General features: G+C 39.6%; 1 protein-coding gene across 1 annotated transcript in view; it reads right to left on the bottom strand.

Annotated features, from left to right (window-relative positions):
• Nucleotides 1-3,537: 3,537 nt before the first annotated feature.
• The window catches only part of LOC115214173 (COP9 signalosome complex subunit 3), a 53,291-nt gene continuing 31,719 nt past the window's right edge, over nt 3,538-25,109 (bottom strand). The window contains exons 12-15 of the mRNA XM_029783260.2: nt 23,340-23,426; nt 20,851-20,964; nt 8,381-8,461; nt 3,538-3,876 (exon numbers count right to left, since the gene is read on the bottom strand). Coding sequence (XP_029639120.1) covers nt 3,814-3,876; nt 8,381-8,461; nt 20,851-20,964; nt 23,340-23,426 — 345 coding nt within the window. The 3' untranslated portion in view covers nt 3,538-3,813. The remainder of the gene's footprint in view (nt 3,877-8,380; nt 8,462-20,850; nt 20,965-23,339; nt 23,427-25,109) is intronic.

The following is a 25,109-nucleotide window of genomic DNA, read 5'->3' as shown; positions in this document are numbered from 1 at the left end:
CGCCCATGTTTGGCGACAAATTCCAGAAGCTAGCCCATTTTTTTTAACCACTGCTTACGCACGTTAGGGTTGCAGAAAAATATCTCCCTCGGATTATTACTCGTTCCAATCCATCTTTTATTTTTTGTGCTCGCGACACTTCATTAACCAAGATGAGGATGAAAATTCAGTGAAGGAGTTCTTCGCCTCGAAAGACAAAAATGGATATCAGCATGGGATCAAAAAACAGGTGGAAAGGTGGCTTCTGACGGTGGAATACGAGGGCTTCTACTTTGAATGCTACGCTATTTTTGTTGTAGAAGGCGGCGAGCTGGCAGAAACGTTAGCACGGCAGGCGAAATGCTTAGCAGTATTTCGTCTGCCACTACGTTCTGAGTTCAAATTCCGCCGAGGTCGACTTTACCTTTCATTCTTTCGGGGTCGATTAAATAAGTGCCAGTTACGCACTGGGGTCGATATAATCAAATTAATCCGTTTGTCTGTCCTTGTTTGTCCTCTCTGTGTTTGGCCCCTTGTGGGTAGTAAAGAAATAGCTATTTTTGTTGTAATGTGCCGAATAAAGCAAATAAGTTACTAAAACACTGTAAAACTTTTGACTCGATATAATATATATAAAATATGAAATTTCAGAATATACATTTCATATTCTATATTTGAAATGTGAAATGTATGGAATATTGTACATATAAAATACTGACGTAAATGTAAAATGTACACTTTATCATCATCATCATCATCGTTTAACGTCTGCCTTCCATGCTAGCATGGGTCGGACGATTTGACTGAGGTCTGGCGAACCAGATGGCTGCACCAGGCTCCAATCTTGATCTGGCAGTGTTTCTACAGCTGGATGCCCTTTCTAACGCCAACCGCTGTGAGTGTAGTGTGTGCTTTTACGTGCCACCGGTACGAGGGCCAGTCAGGTGGTACTGCCAACGGCCACGCTCAAATGGTGTTTTTACGTGCCACCTGCACAGGAGCCAGCCCAGCGGCACTGGCAACGACCTCGCTCGAATGTTTTTTCACGTGCCAGTAAGGCGACGCTGGTAACGATCACACTCAAATGGTGCTTTTTACGTGCCACCGGCACGGAAGCCAGTTAGCCGCTCTGGCAACGATCACGCTCGGATGGTGCTTTTAGCGCTCCACTAGCACAGATACCAGTCATCGAATTTGATTTCGATTTCGATAGTGTAATGAAAAGTGAAATGTATAGAGTATTGCAAGTATGGAATCTGGATTGCATAGAGCATTGAAAATAAGGATTAGGAAAGCCGTATTGTAAGTATGGGATACGGACTGAATAGAATACGGAATACATATAATGGAATACGGAATACAAAGAGCTATAAGTACAGAATATGAAATATTTGGAGTTGTAAGTATAGAATGTTGAATTCATCAAACATTGATAATGTAGAATATGTACAAAATATTGTAAATACAGAATATTAAAAGTATGTACAATAGAATTATTGGGCAGGGGACAAAACTTTCTGGATGGCTGCACTTTCTGTTGCAAATCCTATTTTTGCTTGTACTACGTTGATGATTGTTTACAATTATCGCATAGTGTCAGGACAAGGGTACACACGAACTGACACACACACACACGGCAGGCTTCTTACAATTTCCATCTACCAAATCCACTCACAAGGCTTTGGACATCCCAGGGCAACAGTAGGAGACACTTGCCCAAGGTGCCATACACTGGGATTAAATATGAGGCCAAATGGTTGGGGAACAAGCTTCTTAATCACACAGCCACGTTTAGTTCTAGATATATATGTATCTGAATACATGACCCTAACGTCTTTGAGTATGGGTTTGCTCCATTTACATTCTGTGCTCACCTGAAAATAGGGCTGAATTAAAATTGGTAAACTCAGTTGACAATTCCATCAAGAAATCGTCCGACTGCTCAGTACTTTCAAAAATATATGAAATACAAAAGAATCTTTTACTTGAAAAACAGTTAAGAGTTAACAGCAGGAAGGGTATCCAGTTATGATACAATGCTTTGATAATACAGTATTCATCTAACCCCATGCTAGCATGGGGAAAAGACCATAATGCAGATGAACATATACATACACAATACACTAAACCACACACAACAATGGAAATAAATGCATATAGCATGACCATATATATATATATATATATATATATATATTATTATTATTATTATTATATGTAGAAAAATACAAACTGGGACAAGAACACAAAACACTTAGAAGACGATACAAAAAACACGGACGGGACATTCGAAGCCCTCAATCTTCAGTCAAGAACCGGATCATCGTAGCAATTTCAGCTGATTAATCTTGAGATCGCTCCGATCCGGTCAGCCCCAAGGAAAAACTAAGCTACAAGCATTAGATTTCTTGGAAGAAGGATCGAATGTATACGAAACAGGGACAGAAAAACGGACGATGCCACACGAATATAAAATACAAAAAACAATAATGGTAAAAACAGGACGAAAACAGCAGGTGTCTCACGACTAATAACAGTACAACAAGTTTAGCTGGGGTATTTTGGAAAAAATGCCTTTTCGGCAGACAAAGACAACGATGTTCTCACAGCACTGGTCGGAGGCCAAAAGGCTGATTTGGCCAGCAGTCACGTGACGGAAAAGAGAGAAAAGAAAGGGGGCAAAGGAAACAAAGAGAGAGAGAAAAAGAGGGACGAAGGCAACAAAGGGGAGAGAAGAGAGAGAAAGACGGAATTAGAGAGGGGAGAAGAAAGAGTGTGTGTCAAAGATTGACTAGTGAGTGCAAAGTAAGAAAGACAGATAAATGTGAGAGTGGGGGAAGAGTAGACCAGAGAATCAGAGGCAAGAAAAGAGAAAAGGAGAAGTAGAGAGAGAGAGAGAGAGAGAGAGAAGGGGACAGATCAAAGTAGAATGCAAAGTGTGAAAGGCAGAGAAATGTAGGAGAGAGAGACAGTGTGTAGAGTCGTACCAAATTTACAGGAATATGTACTCACATAAGTGCCAACGAGGGTACGGACGCCGACGCCACCAAATATATTATTATTATATGTATACATATGTGCAAGTGAAATTGTGTGTGTGGCCGTGTGGTAAGAAGTTTGCTTCCCAACCACATGGTCACAAGTTCAGTCCCACTGCATTACATTTTGGACGAGTATCTTGTTTTAGTCCTGAACTGATGAAAACTGAAAGAAGGCCATTGCAGTGTGTGTGTGTGTGTGTGTGTGTGTACTACCACCTTGCCTTGACTTCAAAGGATAGTTGTAACTGAATGTTACTGCCAGGTAAGCAATGTTCTTCATTTCCAGTCTTCTGTGAAAACATGTCTGGTCATGGGAAGATATTACCGTTGTTTGTAATCAGGTGAGGGTTTGCAACAAGCAGGGCATCTGGCTGTACAAAATCTGTCTCAACAAATTTTGTCCAACTCATGCAATCATGGGAAAATAGACGTTAAACAATGGTGATTACACACACAACTGTGATATTAATAATTATGATAACACAAAGAGAGAGGAAAAAAGAAAACAACACCATGATAAGGAACAATAAAAAGAAAAGCAGTTTATTGGAGTCTGAGCTGTTATTAGTTACCATAGCAACAGGCTGGTGGTGGAGGTGATAGTGGGTTGGGGCAGGGGAGAGTTAGAACAAATTCCAAGACTGGAACAAAAGCCAATCTTAAGGAATTTATCCTAAAACAGTGAAATCATGGGAGGAAGGGTCATTGTCCAGTTAATGGTCACATTAAAGTCTCCTTGACCAGTGTGACTCAATTAGAATCCATAGCGTTTAGGTGAGGGATGGGGGATGATTCAGTATCCTTGACCTTTGATGGAGGAGGAACCAGACAGTTCTTCCTCATGTAAACCACAACTCTGAAAAAATAAAAAGAAAAAAACATTTAACAGAAATATTAGATTCATTGGTGGTGGAGGTGGTGGTGTTAGCCTCAGGCAGTCTTGATCAAACAAACCTATAATCGTTCCATTTTCTTTTTTTTTTTTTAGATTGCAGCCCATTCTGCAAGGGTGGTTGGTGTTAGGAAGGGCATCCAGCCACAAAAATAACTCTGCCAAAACAGATACAGAAATATGGTGCAGGTTTCTGCATGGCTAGCTCCTGTCAAACCATCCAACCCATGCCAGCATGGAAGGATGGTGTTAAACAACAACGATGATGAGGATGATCAGTATAACTAGGATGGCATTAATGTGCCCTTGTTTTGTTTTTTTTTTAACACTGTAGATAAGATGAGAGAGATTTAGCTGCTATTTTTATTACATTTGTCAAAGTGGAAAGGATAGTGTTTTTTGAGGATGGCAATGTAGTGGTTAGTGCTCAGGGATGTTGTAGTAGTGTTTTGACCTGTTTGGACAGAACAGAAAGGGTGGTACTCTCAGGATTGTGTAGTAGTGGTGTTCTGGAGTGTTCGTATATTTGAACAGGTCAGGAGGGATAATGTTCCCAGGATGGTGTTGCAGTGATTATCTAGAGTTTTGTAGATGTGTTTGAACAGATTGAGATGGACAGTACTCTCAGGATAGTGTGGGTTGTTTAAAGGGCCCCTAAACATTATACTAGGATGCAAACTACCTAAAACAAGGGCCAAAAACTGTTATATGGAGGTATGGCACTCCATTGGCTACGACAACCAGTGTTCCAGTTCATCCAATAAACAGAACAGCCTATTTGTGATATTAACATGCAAGTGGCTGAGCACTCCACAAGCATCGATACCATTAACATAGTTCTGAAGAGATTCAGCATAACACAGAATGTGAGAGAGTGGCCCTTTGAAATACACGCACAACTCATTTTTGCCCGCTGAGTACATGTACTGAAACAATGTGAAATAAAGTGTCTTGCTCAAGGACACAATGTACCACTGGTTTTTCGAACTCACGACCTTTTGATTGTGAGCCAAATACCCTAACCACTAAGCCATGCACCTTCACTGTTATGTTATATACAACAGAAGCATTATTAGATTAAAACAGCCATGTGTGTATCATACTTAATGTAAATACATTGCATATAAAAATATATTTACTGCAGTATTTATTCAGAGATATCTTTTATGGACATGCTGTGTTTAAAAACAGAATATATATATAGAAGTAGACGAAAATCATCCTAGCTGCAGATGGTGAGAATGTTAGATGCAGTATTTCTGCCTAGTTGGGTGTTACCAATTGCATACATGTAATTGGCATCACAGCCAAATGCATGTTAAGATGACATCTGTCATCACCGATATAGGAAAACAGCAAATAAGCAATCACTGGTGTTGCAAATGGCCACCTGGCTAAATAAAAATCTATTATATGCAACAGAAGCAGGATTAGAATAAAATAGCTATCTGTGTATCATGCTCAATGTAAGCACATCGCAAAAGGCAAATTTATCTCTCATAGATGTACTGTTTACAAACATAATGCTGTTATGTTTTGACTATACCCATCTTGGTTATGTCTGTTGTGACTGACTGCCATCAGTACATACAAGCACTGACCTAATTAAACATGTCTAGATACTCTGTGGTTATTCAACTTGCAAGTGATAGTGACCAACACTTCCTAAAATCACACCCTACAGTCTTAATTAAAGACAGTAAAGAAAGGACACACTGAACAATGTAGACAAAGATATTCCTTAACTCTTTAACATCTGAGCTGGCCATATCCAGCCAAAATATTCTGTTTTATGTTCAAACCAGGCAGATTCAACCTCTCCCACCTACTCCGTACTGTCATGTTAAAAATAAACAATCAACATTATCAAATTCTAAAAGCTATGAGATAAGCAGTTATTAATTCTAAACAATGTGAATAAATAAGCATTACATTTGACAGAGTAATCTGTTCGCTAAAGGGTTAAAAGAATGGGTGATCATGACTGGAAATCTTTTGATTATATTTCTGCTTAATCAAGGTTTAAGGTGGAAGTCAAAACATTTACAAAAACTGTAACATCCAATTATTTGTTGCTAACAAGAAGTATGTGAAGTTTATCAATATTTGTCACAGTTGTTACTGAACAAGCACAATACCAAGAAGTATTGTTTCTAATATAGTCACAAATTCTGAAATTCAGGGGAGGAGTTAAGTCAATTTAATCAGAGCGTGATCATTGCCAGAGCAACAAACTGGCCTCCGTGCCAGTGGCACGTAAAAAGCACCATTTGAGTGTGATCATTACCAGCGTCGCCATTCTGGCACATGAAAAAACATTCGAGTGAGGTCGTTGCCAGTGCTGCTGGGCTGGCTCCTGTGCAGGTGGCACATAAAAAGCACCATTTGAGCGTGGCTGTTGCCAGTACCACCTGACTGGCCCTCGTGCCGGTGACATGTAAAAGCACCCACTACACTCTCAGAGTGGTTGGCGTTAGGAAGGGCATCCAGCTGTAGAAACTCTGCCAGATCAGAATGGAGTCTGGTGCAGCCATCTGGTTTGCCAGACCTCAGTCAAATTGTCCAACCCATGCTAGCATGGAAAGCGGACTTTAAACGATGATGATGATGATGTACTAGACTGGTACTTTAGTTTATTGACTCCCAAAAGTATGAAAAACAAAGATGACCGAGGTGGGATTTGAACTTAGGACTTAAAGAACCAACAGAAAAACTGCAAGATGTTTTGTCCAATACTCTAATGAGTCTGTCAATCCCCCAATGTCAACACTGAAAAATTTCACAAGAAAATAAGACCATGTCTTATTTTGTGAATGGTATCCAGTCTATGTACAGTCCAAAGTCTTAGGTGAATCTGAAGCAATGACTGCAAGTTCACTCTAGCTTCTTTCTAAATTCCTCAATAATGATATATACCAGGTAATTAAGAATGAAATGTTCAATTTTGAACTGAAAGTTTTATTTTATCGCAACAAAAAGCAATGCAGTTAATCAAAGTATGCACCTAAATTATCAACACAATTTTGCCATTTTATTGGTAGCTTACATATGCAGGCAGCAAAGAATTCTGGGGAACAAGAAGTGATGAAATCATGAAAGGCCATTTTTGCATCTTCTTCAGATTTGAAGTTTTTTCCTTGCAAAAAGTTCTCTAATGCCTGGAAAATGTTATAGTCAATTGGTGCAAGGTCTGGTGAATACGGTGGATGACAAAGTACTTCCAGGTTCAGTTCCTGTAACTTAAGTACTGTTCTTTGTGCAGCATGGTTGAACATTGTCTTGCAAGAGAATTGATCTGTCTCTGTTGACCAATCTCAGTTGTTTAATTGCAAATTCACTCATCATTTCATCCAATTGGTTGATGTATACATCTGTTGTAATTGACTTACCAAGTCTCATGAAGCTGTAGCGGATGACACCAGTCCTGGATCACCATACAGACACCATTAGCTTTTCTTGGCGAATATTCTTTTTGGATTGTGTTTTGGCACATTGTCTCTATCCAACCACCATATAGAATAATTGCTATTGTTGAAAAGAATCCATTTTTCATCATTTGTAACAATACGATGCAAAAATGGTTCACTTTTATACCATGACAGCAAAAAACAGCAAGTTTCAAGACGATGTGTCATTTGATGCTCGTTTAGTTCATGTGGTACCCACTTGTCCAGCTTCTTTACCATGCCGATTTGTTTCAGACGGTCCAATACAGTTGGAATTGAAACATCAAACCTTGCTGCTAACTCATGCGTAGTTTGAGATGTATCTGCTTCCACTGCAGTTTTCAGCTCATCATTATCCACCTTGGTCTCAGGTGTACCATGGGGCTGATTTTCAAGAGTAAAGTCACCAGACTGGAACTTCTCAAACCATCGAGGTACAGTACGCTCATTTGCCACATCTTTACCAAACACCTTATTGATGTTTCGAGCACGTCTGGGATGCATTGGTTCCACGATGGAACTCATAAACAACATGAATTTTTTATCTATCCATGGGTTCACAAAAACTGATTTACAAGAGAAAACTCACAATATAATCAGACACCATGTATTGCATTTTGAAAAGTGATGATGTAACTCTTCAATGTTGTAAAACAAAGAATTGTTAGGATAAAACAGAGTTAATTACTGTCAAGTTTGGTGCATAAGAAAACTGGACATTTCATTCTTAATGACCTGATATTTACAACCAAGAAACCGGAGTCAGAACCTTAGCTTATAACACAGTGAATTACAAGTGACAAGATAAGAATAATCAACTGGTTTAGTACACAGCATACGCAGCTAGTTGCAGCTTCAAAGACAAATCTGTTAAAATGAAAACATCATCATCAAGTATTAGATTGGAAAGAAGTTCAGTTGCAGTTCAAGACGGAGGAATAAAAAAAAAGGTTTCTTTGGTTTTAATTCATCTATTTTTTATCAAGATACAAGATACAAGAGACAATGATATAAAACATTACCTTTTGCACATACTGTGAGTTGACAGTGATGGTATGATCCATGTCTTGTAACTTCTCATCCAGTGCAATACATTTCTGCATCTGAAACAAACCAAAAGTTGTCTTGATTCATGTCAAACAACAGAGAGTGAGAGACAGAGAGGATGAGATGGAGAAAGGGCCCCTCATATAATCAAGTTTCCCTATTCAGTAAGACCCAACTAGATAGTATACTTACCAATGGTTTATATATTGTCAAGCAGACAAGAGACATATCTGTCCTTCTAGAGAATGTTGATTTTTCAGATGAAGATTTTTCCTACTGAGGGAATATGAACTCAGCATGCCAAGCCAATTCCAGTGCAACAGTACTATTGACAATGGCGTCTGATACCTACTTCAATTGATATAAAGTCAGTCATAGAGATGTTTCAGCCTCTAGCCCACATTTTTCTATCATTACTATAACATCTCTGCTCTTCAGAGCTGGTTGGGCTTACACCTCCTACACTCAGGCATTCCTGTCTTACTTGTCTCTCCTCTTCTCATCAACCACCATTGCAGTGGTCAAAATCCCCAAGTCACTCACTAATCATTGTATCCTTCCTTCCTAGAACATCAATCCTCTGGAATTTTCTTCCTGTGAGTATCTTTCCCACAGAGATTGACTTACAAAGGTTCAAGAACATTAACAACAATAATCTCGCACATACCAGTCTGGAGGGGCATGCAATGGGTACTGTCTTCCTCCAGAGCCAAAAATAAATAAATAAACCCAAACGCCCAGATGTGTAACTGACAATTAAATTAAATGAGTTGACCTCAGAAAATACATTGATAACCCACCTCCACTACTTGTCTGTTATCTTATCTTGAAGAGCCATACTCAAGGAGAAAAAAAAGTATATTAAAAAAGTACTACACAAATTTTTAAAAATACATAAACTCTCAGTTTCCATCTACCAAATCCACTCACAAGGCTTTGGGTGAGACTATAATAGAAGACACTTGCCCAAAGTGCCATGCAGAGGGATTGAACATGGAACCATGTTGTGGTTGGGAAGCAAGCTTCTTACCACACAGCCGCACCTGTTCCTATGGTAATAAAATATATTTATTTTATATATAAAATATAATATTGAATATATTTATCAAGCAGAGTGTGGTATTATAGAGCCTCATACATGGATAAAACAATACCCTACTTCGTACAGTTTCACTAAACATTGTTCTTCAATGTCAATACATATTTTAGTAGACATGAGAAATATGTGCCAAAGTTATTTTAATATTTTCAGGTTTGTATACAAAACGTCCAAGTATTCAGTGAAGCACATGCAAACATTTTTTTTTCTTTTTCCATGTCACTGGGAAAACAATTTGTGCATCAGAACATATTTGTGTATACAAGCCATTAAACATTACCTCCAAACAGTTGCTTGTCCTGCTAATAATAGTAGCCAAATTTCCTCATGGATTTTACCATTTCAATAAAAGTAAGTTGTCATCATAATCATCATTTAACATATGTTTTCCATGCTGGTACAGTTTGCATGGTTTGACAAGAACTGGCAAGCAAGAGGGCTGTACCAACTTTATTGTCTATTTGGCATGGTTTCTATAGTTGGATGCCCTTCCCAATGCTAACCACTTTACAGAGTGTAGTGGGTGCTTTTTTCATGGCACCAGCACCTGTGGGGTCACCAAGTAACTTATGACACAAGAAGACAAAGTTCTCTCAAATGAGGTAGTAGTATTGAGGGAAGTGGCTTTGTGCCAGTTGAGGAGTTGTTGAGGGATAGAGACAAGTGCCTTGCTGTAGAAGAGATATAAGAATACCCCAGTTGGAGAAGAAGAGAGAGAAAGATAGAGATGGAGAAAGTCTCTCTTTCTCTCCCAGGTGAGATGACAAAAGACCATACTCAAGAAGACCTGCACCCCTCGGCAGAAGTGTTAAGACTGATTCTCTGGTAGTGTAAAGCACTCATGGTGGTGCCCTGTAAAAGCATTTATGCAGTGTTACATAAAAGCATCCGTGCAGTGATGCATAAAAGCTGTGCAGTATCATATAAAAGCGTCCATGTTGCATCATGTAAAAGCACCTGTACAGTGCCACATAAAAGCACCCATGTGGTGTCACGTAAAAGAGCCAGTGTTCTGCCACGTAAAAGCGCCCATGTGGTACCTCATAAAAGTGCTTGTATGGTACCACATACAAGCATCCAGCACTCTGTAAAGTGGTTGGCATTAGGAAGGGCATCCAGCTGTAGAAATCATGCCAAATCAGACCGGAGTCTGGTGCAGAACCCCCACCATCACCACCACCAACACCACCAGCTCTGGTCACACTGTCCAACCCATGCCAGCATGGACAGCGGACATTAAATGATGTCAGTCAAAGTACAATAACAGATTACATAATGTAATCAGCTAAATAAAAGACAGGATGGTCATGGCAGGAATGCCTTTGATCATAGCTCTATTCAACTGGGGTGACCCGGTGTTAAACAATAGAACAATTACCAGTCAAATTTTGGACAATATAGAAGAGGCAGTCTTGAGCAACTGTTGCTCCTAATTTCTTTCTTATACATTTGTTTGTGGTTTTATCGTTGAAAGCTGTGGGATCTATCAACAATTGTGTCAACAACCTCACCTAGCCCTTCATCCACCTGTATATTTGTATACACTGCCACAGCATACTTAACAAGCTATACTATAATACTATAAATATGTCAACTGCCATTATCATAGATTGATCGCTTTTGATTCCTTGTTTTCACCACAGCTGTTGTTGTTTTGTGGTTACTGCTGTGTTTATTGTCACTGTTAATGTTGCCATTGCTGTTGCAGTTGATGATGGTACTAGTATTACAGCTGTTGCTACCACAACAGATAATGATAATGATTACGACAACAATGACAATGCTACTTGTGCTAATGGTGGCAGTGTTGTTTAGCCACAGGCCAGCCTTAAGTGAAAGCACCACCCAGTTTCAATTCCAGAAATATATCTACATCTAAGAATACATTATTCAGTATATCCTTCATTTTTTTTTAAAAAAAGGCCCAACCTCAAGGGACAAAGTATTGAAGGCAAATTTGAAGATACTGAGCCTTATGAAAGGAATGACTAAGGACCGAGATATCAGGTGCATTGCTGTACTCAAGAAGACCCATCCGCCACAGCAGAATTGATATCAGTGCTGGTGCCACATAAAAAGCACTCATGCTGCTGTCACATAGGAAGCACTCATGCTGGTGCCAAATAAAAAGCAACTGTGCTGGTGCCACATTAAAAGCACTGGTGCTGGTGCCACGTTAAAAGCACCCAATACCCTCTGTAAAGTGGTTGGCATTAGGAAGGGCACCCTGCTGTAGAAACCATGCCAGAACAGAAAACGGTGCTTGGTGTGGCTCCTAACCTTACCAGCTCCGGTCAAACCATCCAACCCATGCCAGCATGGAAAACAGACATTAAATGATGAAGATAGGTGGTGATCTGAGAGATTTGGCAGTTATTTCTACCAAGTTAAACAATCACAGAGGTATCCCTTGGCTCATTGCAAATGGTATTATTTGTAGTGTTGTTGCTGCTAATAATTTTGTGGTGTTTACTGTTGCTATTATCATTAATGGTGACAAGCCGACAAAGTTGATACAACAGTACAACATTAAATACATAACAAAGCAGACATTTATGGCAATATTAATAGCAACAAACAGCTCATGAATTTCCCTTGAAAAAAAGATGAGAGAGAAGAGAGGGACCCCTTTGACATAATATGTACATAAGCTTCATGATTCACTACCCAAACTTCCACACATATGCAAATGAAATAATTCTACAAGTTATCGTCATTATTTTACATTGTGATTATTTCACCCACACACATATAAAGGGTAAAACAAAAACCTTTGGTCATGAATGACCAAGGGATTGCACCTAGAATGTTCCTTTCCAAAGCACAAGTCTGCTTGTGGAAGACTAGCAGTCACCCATGTGTACCAGCCTCCCGTCTCCACACCACTGATGTTATTCAAGGGAAATGCTGATGCAGCTTGGCTCCAGTGGTGTCACAACTCATTTCTACAGCGGAGTGAACTAAACATGAAATAAAGTGTCTTGCTCAAGAACACAACACACAGCCTAATCTAGAGATCGACCTCACAACCTCATGATTGTAAGCCCAATGCTCTAACCACTGAACCATGCATCTGAGTGTGTGTGTGTGTGTGTGAGTATATATGTACATATATATATATATATATATATATATATCATCATCGTCATTTAAAATCTGACTTCCATGCTGGCATAAGTGGGACGGTTTGACAAGAGCCAGCTAGGTAGAAGAAGCCTGCACCAGACTTCTGTAACTGTTTTGGCAGGTTTTTAAAGCTGGATGGCCTTCCTAACACCAACCACTCAGTGGAGTCGACTTAGTGCTTTTTACATGGCACAAGCACAGGCGAGGTCAGTTTTGGCAAGGTCTTTACACCTGGATACTGTTCCAAATGCCAACCACTTTACAGCATGGACTGGGTGCTTTTAAGTGGCACCTGCACTGACAGGGTCACCAAGTACTTGCAAGACGAAAAAAAAAACTCTTTTGAGAAAGGAAGGGACATTGGAGGATGTGTATCTTGTTGGGATGATGAAAGATTATAGAAAGGCAGAGAGACAGAAACAGGTGTCTTGCTGTAGAGGTACACGGTTACCTGGCCGAAGAGAGAGATCAGGAATGAAGACAGAAACAGGTGCGCTACTACAAAGGAAATACATGGTTACCCAACCTGAGGGAAGTGCAGGAGGAGGAGAGATAGAGTGGGAGACAGCTGGATAGAGATGGTGACAAAGTGCCAGGCATACTCACAAAGGATGGGAATCAGAATATAAATGGGATGGTTGAGTAAAGGAAAAGAGAGATATAGATGGTGGAAAGTGCCAGGGCATACCCATGAGGTTTGAACTCCATAATAAAATTGGCAGGATATTGTGAAGGAAGCATGATTAAAGGGTGCGGGGGGGGGGGGGTGACTGGCGAAAACCTGGGTTTTTATAGAGTCAGGGGAGCTACCAGATAGCAATGATACAGAGGCACAGAGCTGTGAGAATAGAACTGGTGATGAGAGCTAAGAATAGAGTATGAAGGAGGAAATGTGAGAAGAGATGTAGGTGGAACACACAGGTCAAGGGCTACAGATAGTAATGATACAGTGAGATGGCATGGGTGGAATACACAGACTGGAAGCTAGTGGAGACCAATAATACAGTGGCACAGGGCCAAGAGTACAGGATTACGGAGTGGGAGGTAAGCCTAGTGCATGAATTGGAAACATGAGGAAGAGATGTAGTTTGGTTTGTTAAAGTAGAGTGTGTGAAAAATCTTTTTGTTAAGTGTGGGTGGGACACAGTGCTTCTAGAACTCAGTTTCGCTGACATTGGTGGGTCTTCCCTAGAACTTCATATCGCCAGACATTTCAGTCCGTAGTCATTTTCTCCATGAGGCCCAACATCCTGAGATTGGTCCCTACCATATCATCCCACATCTTCCTGGGTCCCCTCTTCCATAGGTACCATCCACTTTCGGTGATCGGCACTTCTTTATACAGCCATCTTCATTCATATGCATCACATGCCCAAACCAATGTAGTCTTCTATCTTGCATGCTACATTTCATTCCTCTTATGCCCAACTTCTCTCTCAATACAGTTGCACTTTGTTGTACATGCACACTGATGTTGCACACCCAACAGAGCATACTACCTTCATTTCTCTCCAATCTACATGTTTCTGAATTCAGAGCCCATGTCTCGCTACCATGGAGTATAGCCGTTTGCACACAAGCATTATATAGTCTACCTTTCACTCTGAGAGAGAGAGCCCTATTTTTTTTGCCAATATAGGTAATAGCTCTCTGAACTTCCTCCACCCAATTCTTATTCTAGAAACAATACTTTCAGAGCATCCTCCACCATTCCTAATTTGGTCACCTAGGTAACAGAAACTTTCTACAACCTCAAGATAGCCTCCTAGACATTTGAGAGAATTTAAGTCCCATGTGCTCTTAGTGCTTGTTGTTCCTGCAGATCTGCCCCATACAAAGATGACTTTATCTGTTAATCTAACTATAAGTCCACTGCACCTCTTACGTGTCCATAGTTAACACTAGGTGCAGTGAAGGGAATTTCTTCTAACTCTTTTTCCTGTATATCGAATCGAAATCGGAATCAAAATTGAACCAATCCTATGACTGGCACCTGGCAGGACCCCTGGACTGTAGATACGTAAAAAGCACTATCCGAATCATGGCCGATGCCAGTGCCGCCTCGACTGGCTTCCGTGTCGGTGGCACGTAAAAAGCACCATCCGAATCGTGGCCGAAGCCAGTGCCGCCTCGACTGGCTTCCGTGCAGGTGGCACGTAAAATGCACCAATCCGACCATGGCCAATGCCAGCCTCGCCTGACTCCAGTGCAGGTGGCACGTAAAAAGCACCCACTACACTCACGGAGTGGTTGGCGTTAGGAAGGGCATCCAGCTGTAGAAACATTGCCAGATAAGACCAGAGCCTGGTGCAGCCTTCTGGCTTCCCAGATCCCCGGTCGAACCGTCCAACTCATGCTAGCATGGAGAACGGACGTTAAACGATGATGATGATGATTGAGCAGGGCCATTTACCTGACAGAAAGGGAGTTTTATCTCCTTTCTTACTAACAACAACAACTTTGGTCTTTATCGTCTTTCTTACTAACAACAACTTTGGTCTTATATATATATGTATATATATATATATATATATATATATATATATATATAATATATATATATATATACACACATATATATATACATACATACACACACACAGAATTTCCAGTCAACTCATAATAGCATGGTAAATCATCATCATCATTTAATGTTTCATGACTTAGATGTTGATGTTTAATGAACAAACAAATATAACCAGAGAGGTGGTGGAGACACAATTTCAGTAGAACAAAGACATTCCACAGACTATGTCACTTGACACTTAAATTATAACAGGGGGTCAAAGGTTATAAAATCAATCTTCCACTTAAATAGAAAATAACAAAAACATATGTTGAGACCACCACATCAATCTAACATGAGTAATCAAACTTTGCACCTTTTCCAGTCTTGCCTCTACATTCCACCTGACAATAATATGCACTTAATTTTTTAGTTACATACACACATAGGAGTGGCTGTGTGGTAAGTAGCTTGCTTACCAACCACATGGTTCCGGGTTCAGTCCCACTGCGTGGCATCTTGGGCAAGTGTCTTCTGCTATAGCCCCGGGCCGACCAATGCCTTGTGAGTGGATTTGGTAGACGAAAACTGAAAGAAGCCTGTCATATATATGTATATATATATATATATATATATATATATATATGTATGTGTGTGTATATGTTTGTGTGTCTGTGTTTGTCCCCCTAGCATTGCTTGACAACCGATGGTGGTGTGTATACGTCCCCCATAACTTAGCAGTTCAGCAAAAGAGACTGATAGAATAAGTACTAGTCTTTCAAAGAATAAGTCCTGGGGTCGATTTGCTCGACTAAAGGCGGTGCTGCAGCATGGCCACAGTCAAATGACTGAAACAAGTAAAAGAGTAAAGAGATATAACTGGCACTCTGTCAGTCATGACAACGAGGATTCCAGTTGATCTGATCAGCCCAGTCAAGAAATTAATGTTCAGGTGGCTGAGCACTCCACAGGCACACGACCCATTAACACTTTCGTTACCATATTTCTGTTGAGATGCTCTGTGTTTCTTTCAATTAACTTTAAATATAACAAAGGATTTAATAAAATAGCTTATTATAGTTAAGCTAGTGTGACGAAGGTTTGGTGGAAGATTTTAATTCCGAACTTTTGAAAACACATTTGTATAACAGAACCAGAGGCAGTTTCATGCAGGTTGGTATTGAAAGGGTTAACATAGTTCTCAGAAAGATTCAGAGTGACACAGAATGTGACAAGGTTAGCCCTTTAATATCCTTTCCACTGGAAGCACAAGGCCTCAAATTGTGGGGGGGGGGGAACTAGTCGATTATATTGACCCCAGTACTCAACTGGTACTTAATTTATCATGCCCAGAAGGATGAAAGGCAAAGTTGACTCCAGCAGAATTTGAACTCAGAACATAGCGACAGACGAAATACCACTAAGCATTTCACCCGGTGTGCTAATGATTCTGCCAGCTCACTACCTTGGTTAGCCCTTTGAAATACAGGTCCTACTCACTTTTGCCAGCTGAATGAACTAGAGCAATGTGATATAAAGTGTCTTGCTCAAGAACACAAAATACTGCTCGGAATCGAACTCAGGACCTTATGATCATATGCCAAATACCCTAACCACTGAGCCACACAACTTCACTACACACACAAACACACATAGAGTAGGTGCAGGCATAGGTGTGTTTTTTTAGCTAATTCTGGAAGAAAATCGGCAATTTATTTTTTTAGTGCTGGTTGAGTTCCGCTTCTGCGCAGTAGATTCGAAAAATTAGAACCTATAGACACGTGGCGGGTTATTTATCTCTCCGTGCATATGTGTTCAGTCCTGGCAACCTACTGAAGAAGCAGCGCCAGATATAGGCTGAAGTTATTTTATTTCAGTCTGTATTTAAGTCTGCAGAAACCTTGCAGGGTCCAGGATCAAGCTAAAAGTTTTTATTTTCCAATCACTTTCGGAATTACAACAATTGGTGGCTTGGAGTTTTAACTGCTCTTTCTAGTGAGTCAGATATCCTATTCTTCGGGTATCTCTTTTGTGTTTGAACGTACACTGTATTCTTCTTTTACATATATACATATATATATATATATATCATCATCGTTTAACGTCCGTTTTCCATGCTAGTATATATATATATATATATATATATATACACAGATACAGACTCACACACATATATTTATTGGTCTTCATTATACATGAGAACTAAATTACTCATTTATTCAGTTCTAGGTGTGTGGCCATATTCAGAATGGAATAAGTTATATCTGTTGTCTAAGGTAACTGATGTGAAATGAAAATTTATATCACCATACCAATTTTACAATGACAATAGATTAAGTGCTCATTATAATTTATAAGTGTATCCATAAGAGCATATCACTCAAGGTTGTTTTTTAACCTATAAAACGCTGAAATGCTTCAAAAACAATGTAAAACTAAAACAGAAAAAAGCAAAACGAGGAAATGCTCTTAATTTCTCTCATATGCTATTGTATACCTCAAATTGTTTAGAGACACTTTTAGACACTACTACAAAAGCATACAATACTTAAAACATTGTGTTTCAATAACCCTCTATAATAGGTAATAACACGGAGTGCTTCAGTTCTGTCAACCCAGTCAATCATCATCATCACCATCGTTTAACGTCCGTTTTCCATGCTAGCATGGGTTGGACGGTTTGACTGGGGTCTGGGAAGCCAGGAGGCTGCACCAGGCTCCAGTCTGATCTGGCAGTGTTTCTACAGCTGGATGCCCTTCCTAATGCCAACCACTCTATGAGTATAGTGGGTGCTTTTTACGTGCCACCGGCACAGGGGCCAGAGGAGGCTGGCAAATGGCCACGGTCGGTTGGTGCTTTTACGTATCACTGACATGGACGCAAGTCAGGTGGCATTGGCATCTGCCACGTTCAGACGGAGCTTTTTCCGTGTCACCAGCACGGGTATCTTAACTACAATTTCCATTTGATTTATATTTTGATGTTGGTTTTGAAGTACTTGACTCAAAAGGTCTTCTCAAGAACAGCAGGTCACTCTATGATCCAAGGTTAGCACAGCAGGCCGTCATGTAATTGATATACAATTGGGATACCTATGTATCTCCTCTACAACAAGAAAACTGTTCTTGTCCTTTACAACTGACACAAAGCCACACTCCTTCAAGGCTGTACCCCAACTCTGTCAAGAGAACTTGTCTTGCAAGTTAGTTAGTGACCTTACTAGTGTCGATGCCATAAAAAATACAGAAAGCAACCAGTACATGCTAGCAAAATTGCTGGCATTAGAAAGGGTATCCAGCCATTAAACCCACACAAAAGCAGGCGTTGGGTTGCCCTCAGGCTATTCGAATCCTTTGAATCACCCAACTCATGCTAGGATGGAAACAGGTGATATTATTCAATGTGTTAAACAAGTAATAAACCTGAATAAATATAACACCAACATCAAAATCAATTTGATTTTCTAGCAAAACAATCAAAAAAATGCAATCTTGCATTGACTTTGTACAGTAGGTGCCATCAGACAGTCAACATCAATAAAGTTCAATGGTCACTTTTCCTGCAGGCATGGCTGTCTGGTAAATGCTTCCTCCCAACAATGTAGTCTTGAATTCTGTCCCAACATGCAGTATCTTGGGCAAGGGTCTTCTACCAAAGCCCTGGGCCAACCAAATCCTTGTGAGTGAATTTGGTAGAGAGAAACTAAAAGAACCCCCACCTTATCATTATCATCATTTAACAGCTTTTATCTATGCTAGCATGGGTTTAATGATTTGACAGGAACTGACCAGTTGAAGGATGTTCAGACTCCATGTCTGTCTTAGCATGATTTCTATGGCTGGATGCCCTTCCTAACCCCAACCACTTTACAGAGTGTACAGGGTGACTTTTACACAGCACTGGCATGGATGCTTTTTATGCGCAAGATTAAGGATGTTCAGCTGGGGAGGGTCACATGGGATGAGCCTATAATCAAGGGCAACCATGATTTTGCCTAGCTTGATGTGTCTTTTCAGCACAGCAAACCACCAGGAGTCTCAATCCCCTGTCATCCTCTCTGTGAGTCCCAACGTCTGTAGATCCTTTCTCACCACATATATATATATATATATATATATATATCTTATTTGTCTTTACTTGTTTCAGTCATCAGACTGCAGCCATACTGGGGCACAACCTTGAGGAATTTTAGTTGAATGAATTGATCCCAGTACTTATTTCTTTAAGCCTGGTACTTATTCTATCAGTCTCTAGGTTATGGGGATATAAATACACCAACATTAGTTGTCAAGCAGTAATGAAGGACAAACACAGATACAAAGACACACACATATATATATATATGTATATGTATGTGTGTATATAAAGGGTAAGGGTAAAGACCCCCTTTAATCATGAATGATTATGGGACTGCACCTACAAAGTTACTCTCCAAAGCACAAGTCCAGGCAAGTTGTTTATGGAAGGCCAGCAGTCGCCCATGCATACAAGCCTCCCTTCTCCATGCCACTGATGTTATTCAAAGGAAGGGCAAAGGCACCAGTGACATCACAACTCATTTCGACAGTTGGGTGAACTGGAGCAAAGTGAAATAAAGTGTCTAGCTCAAGAACCTAACACACAGCCAGGTCCAGGAATCAAACTCACTACCTCTTCATGATTGTGAGCCCAATGCTTTAATTACCGAGCCATGTGCCTTCATTGTGTGTGTGTGTGTGTGTGTTGTGTGTGTGTGTGTGTGTGTGTGGTGTGTGTGTGTGTGTGTGTGTGTGTGTGTGTGTGTGTGTGTGTGTGTGAGAGAGACAGACAGAGAAGCTTCTTTTAGTTTTAGTTGCCCCGGAGCTAAAGTAGAAAAGTTTTGCCTAAGGTGTCATGCAATGGAATTGAACTTGAAACCATGTGATTAGGAAGCATACTTCTATGATTCTTTCCCTACCATTGTGTGTCTATGTATAAAACATTCATTTACTTATTTCCTGCCACAAGCCTAGTATCTTGCATCTTTCAAGTTTACTCTTTCTATATCTCCCTTTTATTCTATCTCCCCTTCTCTCTATATGATGTTACAACCAGCATCCATGTCAGCTATCATTATTATTATTAGTATTATTATATATATATATATATATATATATATATATATATATATATATATATATATATATATATATATATATATATATATATACACATATACACACACAAACACATATAGACACATAAACACAAGCACATAGATATATGCATATACACAGATCTTGTGTGTGTATAAATATATCATTTGTCTTATTTATTTCAATAATTGACTGGCCATGCTGGGGCAATGCCTTGCAGAATTTTTAGTCAAATAAGTCAGCTCTAGTTCTTTTATTTTTAAGCCTGATATTTATTCTAGTGATCGCTTTCACTGAGCTGCTAAGTTATGGGGACATAAACATACCAATACCAGTCATAAAGTGGGAGTGGGGTACAAACATAGACACAAAGACATGCACACAGACTCTGAGTCTCTTTCAGTTTCCATCTGGCAAATCCACTCACAAGGCTATAGTAGAAGACACTTGCCCAAGGTACCACGTGGTGGGACTGAACCCAGAACCATGTGGTTGGGAAGCATGCTTCTTACCACACAGCCACACCTATATAGATAGATGTGCGTGTGTGTGTGTACAAATACATATCTATTCCCCCTCATCAACCCCATTCAACTTACCTCTGTGTTGAGCTGTAACAGCATGTGAGCACTGTTGTATTTCTCGGGGTTGTCATGGAACTCCACCATCCCATCCTTCTGGTTGATAGTGGCAAAGATTTCACCATCTTCAATCTGAAAAGGGTGAAAGAAAAAGAGGATAAAATTAAGTAACAAGGAAGGAGGAGAGAAAGACAGAAAATGAATAACAACATCAAGATGAAAAGAACATCACATTGCATCATGAGCAACAACATACTGTGGACCAACTCATGGTCAGAAGCAAAATTCCTTTTGGTGAAAACATGTTTTCCATGTTCCTGCTAAAAGAGACATCAAGGTCAATTTCGAATTCTTGTAAAAAAAAAATCTATCAAACAACAAAGACTCCTACTGCTGTAGTTTACCACTAGTCTAAATTTACTAAAAACACCACTGAACTATAGCAACAACAGAAGCAGGTGGAACAGAAACATCATCATTTAATGTCCATTTTCCATACTTGCATGGGTTGGACAGTTTGACAAGAGCTGGCAAGCTGGAGAACTGCACTAGGCCCTTATCATCAGTTTTGGCATGGCTTTTATGGCTGGATGCCCTTCCTAATGCCAACCATTTTATGGACTGTACTGGGTGTTTTTTACATGGCACCAGCATAGTGACTGAGAATAAGAAGCTGGGTAACATGTCATGAATTCAAACCTGGTTGTCTTTTGTCATATAAGATTTCTTCTTTTAAATCAGACTCACTGACTATAAACAAGTACCAATACAGCCACAGTGGGGTGGTTAGAAGAAAAAAGGTGAGGTAGAGACACATCATTATCATCATCGTATCCCAAAATTCACTTCACAATAAAATCGCACATATGCAGATATCATCATCATCACTTAGTGTCTGTATTTCATGTCAGAAGGGGTTCAACAGTCTGACAGGATCCAACAGGTCAGAGAACTACATCAAGCACCAATATTTGCTTTTACATGGCTTCGACAGCTGGATGTTCTCCCTACCACAACTACTTTACAGCGTGTAAATATATCATATTATATATATGTATCCTTGAAGTTGGTTTAAGGGAAATGTTTTGAGCATGCATATAAAAGCTCTTGTTCTATTATGCCAGCTACAGCCTAATGATACCAACTGGTGATACCAGTTTTTTGGGGATTACTCTATGAATGAGGGGCTTGCTGTGAATAAGACCAAACAAAAAATCTATACTACCCATCCTGACATCTGCATACTCAAATAGCAAAATAAGTCCAACAGCACCACACACACCACCACCTCCTTATAACTATCATTAATTTCTTTCTTTCCATCAATCCCCACCAAATACACACAGAAATGCCTACATGCTCCAATCTACCTTCTTGTTGGTCAAAATTGGTAAACAACACAAAGTTAAACATCCATTGATGCTATTTTTCCCAAAGAAATGAATGCATGAACATAATCTACCTGATGTCCATGGATACTACAGACTGCACTGTAATTATCCCAGGAATACGGACTATGATCTTAAGAAACCTGTAAATTGTGGAAACACACGTAGCAATGCATTAAAATATTTATAAATTCCATCCAAGGATTATTATGTCCATGTGTACCTTTCCATCATTGGACACTAAACATCCAAGCGGGATCACTGCCAGAGCAGCTGTCTGGCTTCCATGCCGGTGGCACGTAAAAAGCACCATTTGAGCGCGATTGTTACCAGTATCGCCTAACTGGCACTTGTGCCAGTGGCACATGAACAAAACGTTCGAGCGAGGTCATTGCCAGTTCCGCTGGACTGACTCCTGTGCAGGTGGCATGTAAAAAACACCATTTGAGTGTGTCCGTTGCCAGTACCGCCAGACTAGCCCTCGTGCCGGTGGCACATAAAAGCACCCACTACATTCTCAGCTGTAGAAACTCTGCCAGATCAGATTGGAGCCTGGTGCAGCCATCTAGTTCGCCAGTCCTCAGTCAAATCGTCCAACCCATGCTAGCATGGAAAACGGACGTTTAATGATGATGATGATTACTGACTCTCTATCAGTTATGATAAGTATTCCAGTTGATATGATTGACAAAGCAGCCTACTCGTGAAATTAACATGCAAGTGGCTGAGTATTTCACAGATACACATACCCTTAACATAGTCCACAGAGAGATTCAGCATGAATGTGAAACAACGTTGGCCCTTTGAATGACAGGTACAACTCATTTCTGCCAGCTGAGTGGACTAAAGCAATATGTAATAAAGTATCTTGCTCAAGGACACAACCAATGTTAATATGAATAAATACAAAATTGTTGTCTATTGTACCACCACTATTATGCCCTATATTCCTCAGAGCAGTGTCAATTATAGAGACATTTTCAGGAATATCTGGTTAACATGTCTACTAAACATGGACTTTATTAGATGAAATTACTGCTAGACAATGCCGCAATCAAACAGCAATGCCTACAATAAAAGCGGAACATAACAACAATACATGCAGTAAACATTGCTTACCATACGCAAAACATATTTTTCGGCTTCAGCTGGACCAGGAAGTTGTACTCGGCCAGCCATATCTGCTAATGATAATGTGAGGAACGTCTATGGACAAAATAAGAGAAATGAGGGAGTTCTTAATAATAGAAAGATACAAGATACATGGACATAAAACTTGGTTTGTCTGAAATAGGACAATCTTTTATTTTTCTTATTTATTTACATGTTAAGTCGAAGGGACTTATCAGTTCTGCCATAGACAGTTGTTCAAGTCCCAGTAGTACAATAAAATATACCCACACACCATAAATATATACATATATGTATATATGCAACCTCTCTCTCTCTCTCTCTCTCTCTCTACATAACATATATATAAATATATATATATATATATATGTGTGTGTGTGTGTGTGTCATCATCATCAGTCATCCTTCTCCTTTAACATCTGTTTTCCATGCTGGCATGGGTTGTAAATATATTTATATTTACAAAATGTACATGTGTATAAGTGTGTATAATTCTTGGCATTCTCAATTATGAAATCAAAGAGACTACATTCAATTAAGTACTTAATCCCATTTGAATCTTTTGTTCTACAGAGCTACTGTCTATTCCAGATGTGAACAAAATTAGGAACAACAGACAACTGATCCACAGAACTAAATATTCAACATTTTCAACATGTGATCTCTTGAGCACCACCAGCAAAAATATTTTTTTCCTCTGTCTTCCCTTCTCTGGATCTTTCCTTCTCCTTGTTTCCGACGAAGAGCTCCGCTCGAAACGTTAAACCCTCCTTCCCTTCTTTCCTGAGCGTCAAATAATACTTTAATTGTTCCACGTCCTCGCGTTGCTGTGTTTTTTTCTGTGTTTTCTTGTTTGGATTAACTATATATATATATATCATAATCATCATTTAACGTCCTTTCTCCATGCTGGCATGGGTTGGACAGTGTGACCAGAGCTAGCAAGCTGATGGGGCTGCACCAGACTCCAGTCTGATTTGGCATGGTTTTTATGGCAGGATGCCCTTCCTTAACGCCAACCACTTTACAGAGTGTGCTGGGTGCTTTTATGCAGCACTTCATTAGTGCTTTTACATGATGCTACATGGGCACTTCTATGTAGTACTGCAGAGGGGCTTTTACATGGTGCCACACTGGTCCTTTTATATTGTGCCACACAAGCACTACTACATGACGCCATATTGCACACACACGTATACACATAGATATGCACACAAACATACACACAAAGGAAAAAAAATGGATGTTGAAAACTATAGCACACACAATATTTATGGGATTCACTATATGTTTATCTGTTTTACATCCATTTTTCCATGCCCTCATGAATTAGATAAATACATATAATTGAGACACCATTTTACAGCTGGATACTATTCCTATTTTTCAGACAAGGGACTTTTAATTTCACTTGTGTCTTCAAAGGCAAGAGTTACCAGATGAATTTTTTGACAGATAAACATTGACAAACATCATTAAGTGTTGTTATTTCATGTGCAGTGCAGAATGTAACCACTGACACAGACACACACATACGTACATATATGATGGGCTTTATACAGTTTCCATCTACCAAATTCACTCACAAGGTATTAGTTGGCTCAGGGCTACTGTAAAAGACACTCACCCAAGGAGTTGTAGAATGAGAATGAATCTGAAACCATATGTAAATGTGTGTGCATATACATACATATACAATATATATATATATATATATATATATATATATATATATATATATATATGGAGAGAGAGAGA

This window comes from Octopus sinensis, linkage group LG7, assembly GCF_006345805.1.
Source record: "Octopus sinensis linkage group LG7, ASM634580v1, whole genome shotgun sequence".
In the NCBI taxonomy this organism is placed as follows: domain Eukaryota; kingdom Metazoa; phylum Mollusca; class Cephalopoda; order Octopoda; family Octopodidae; genus Octopus; species Octopus sinensis.
This window is presented reverse-complemented; position numbering and strand designations above follow the sequence as displayed.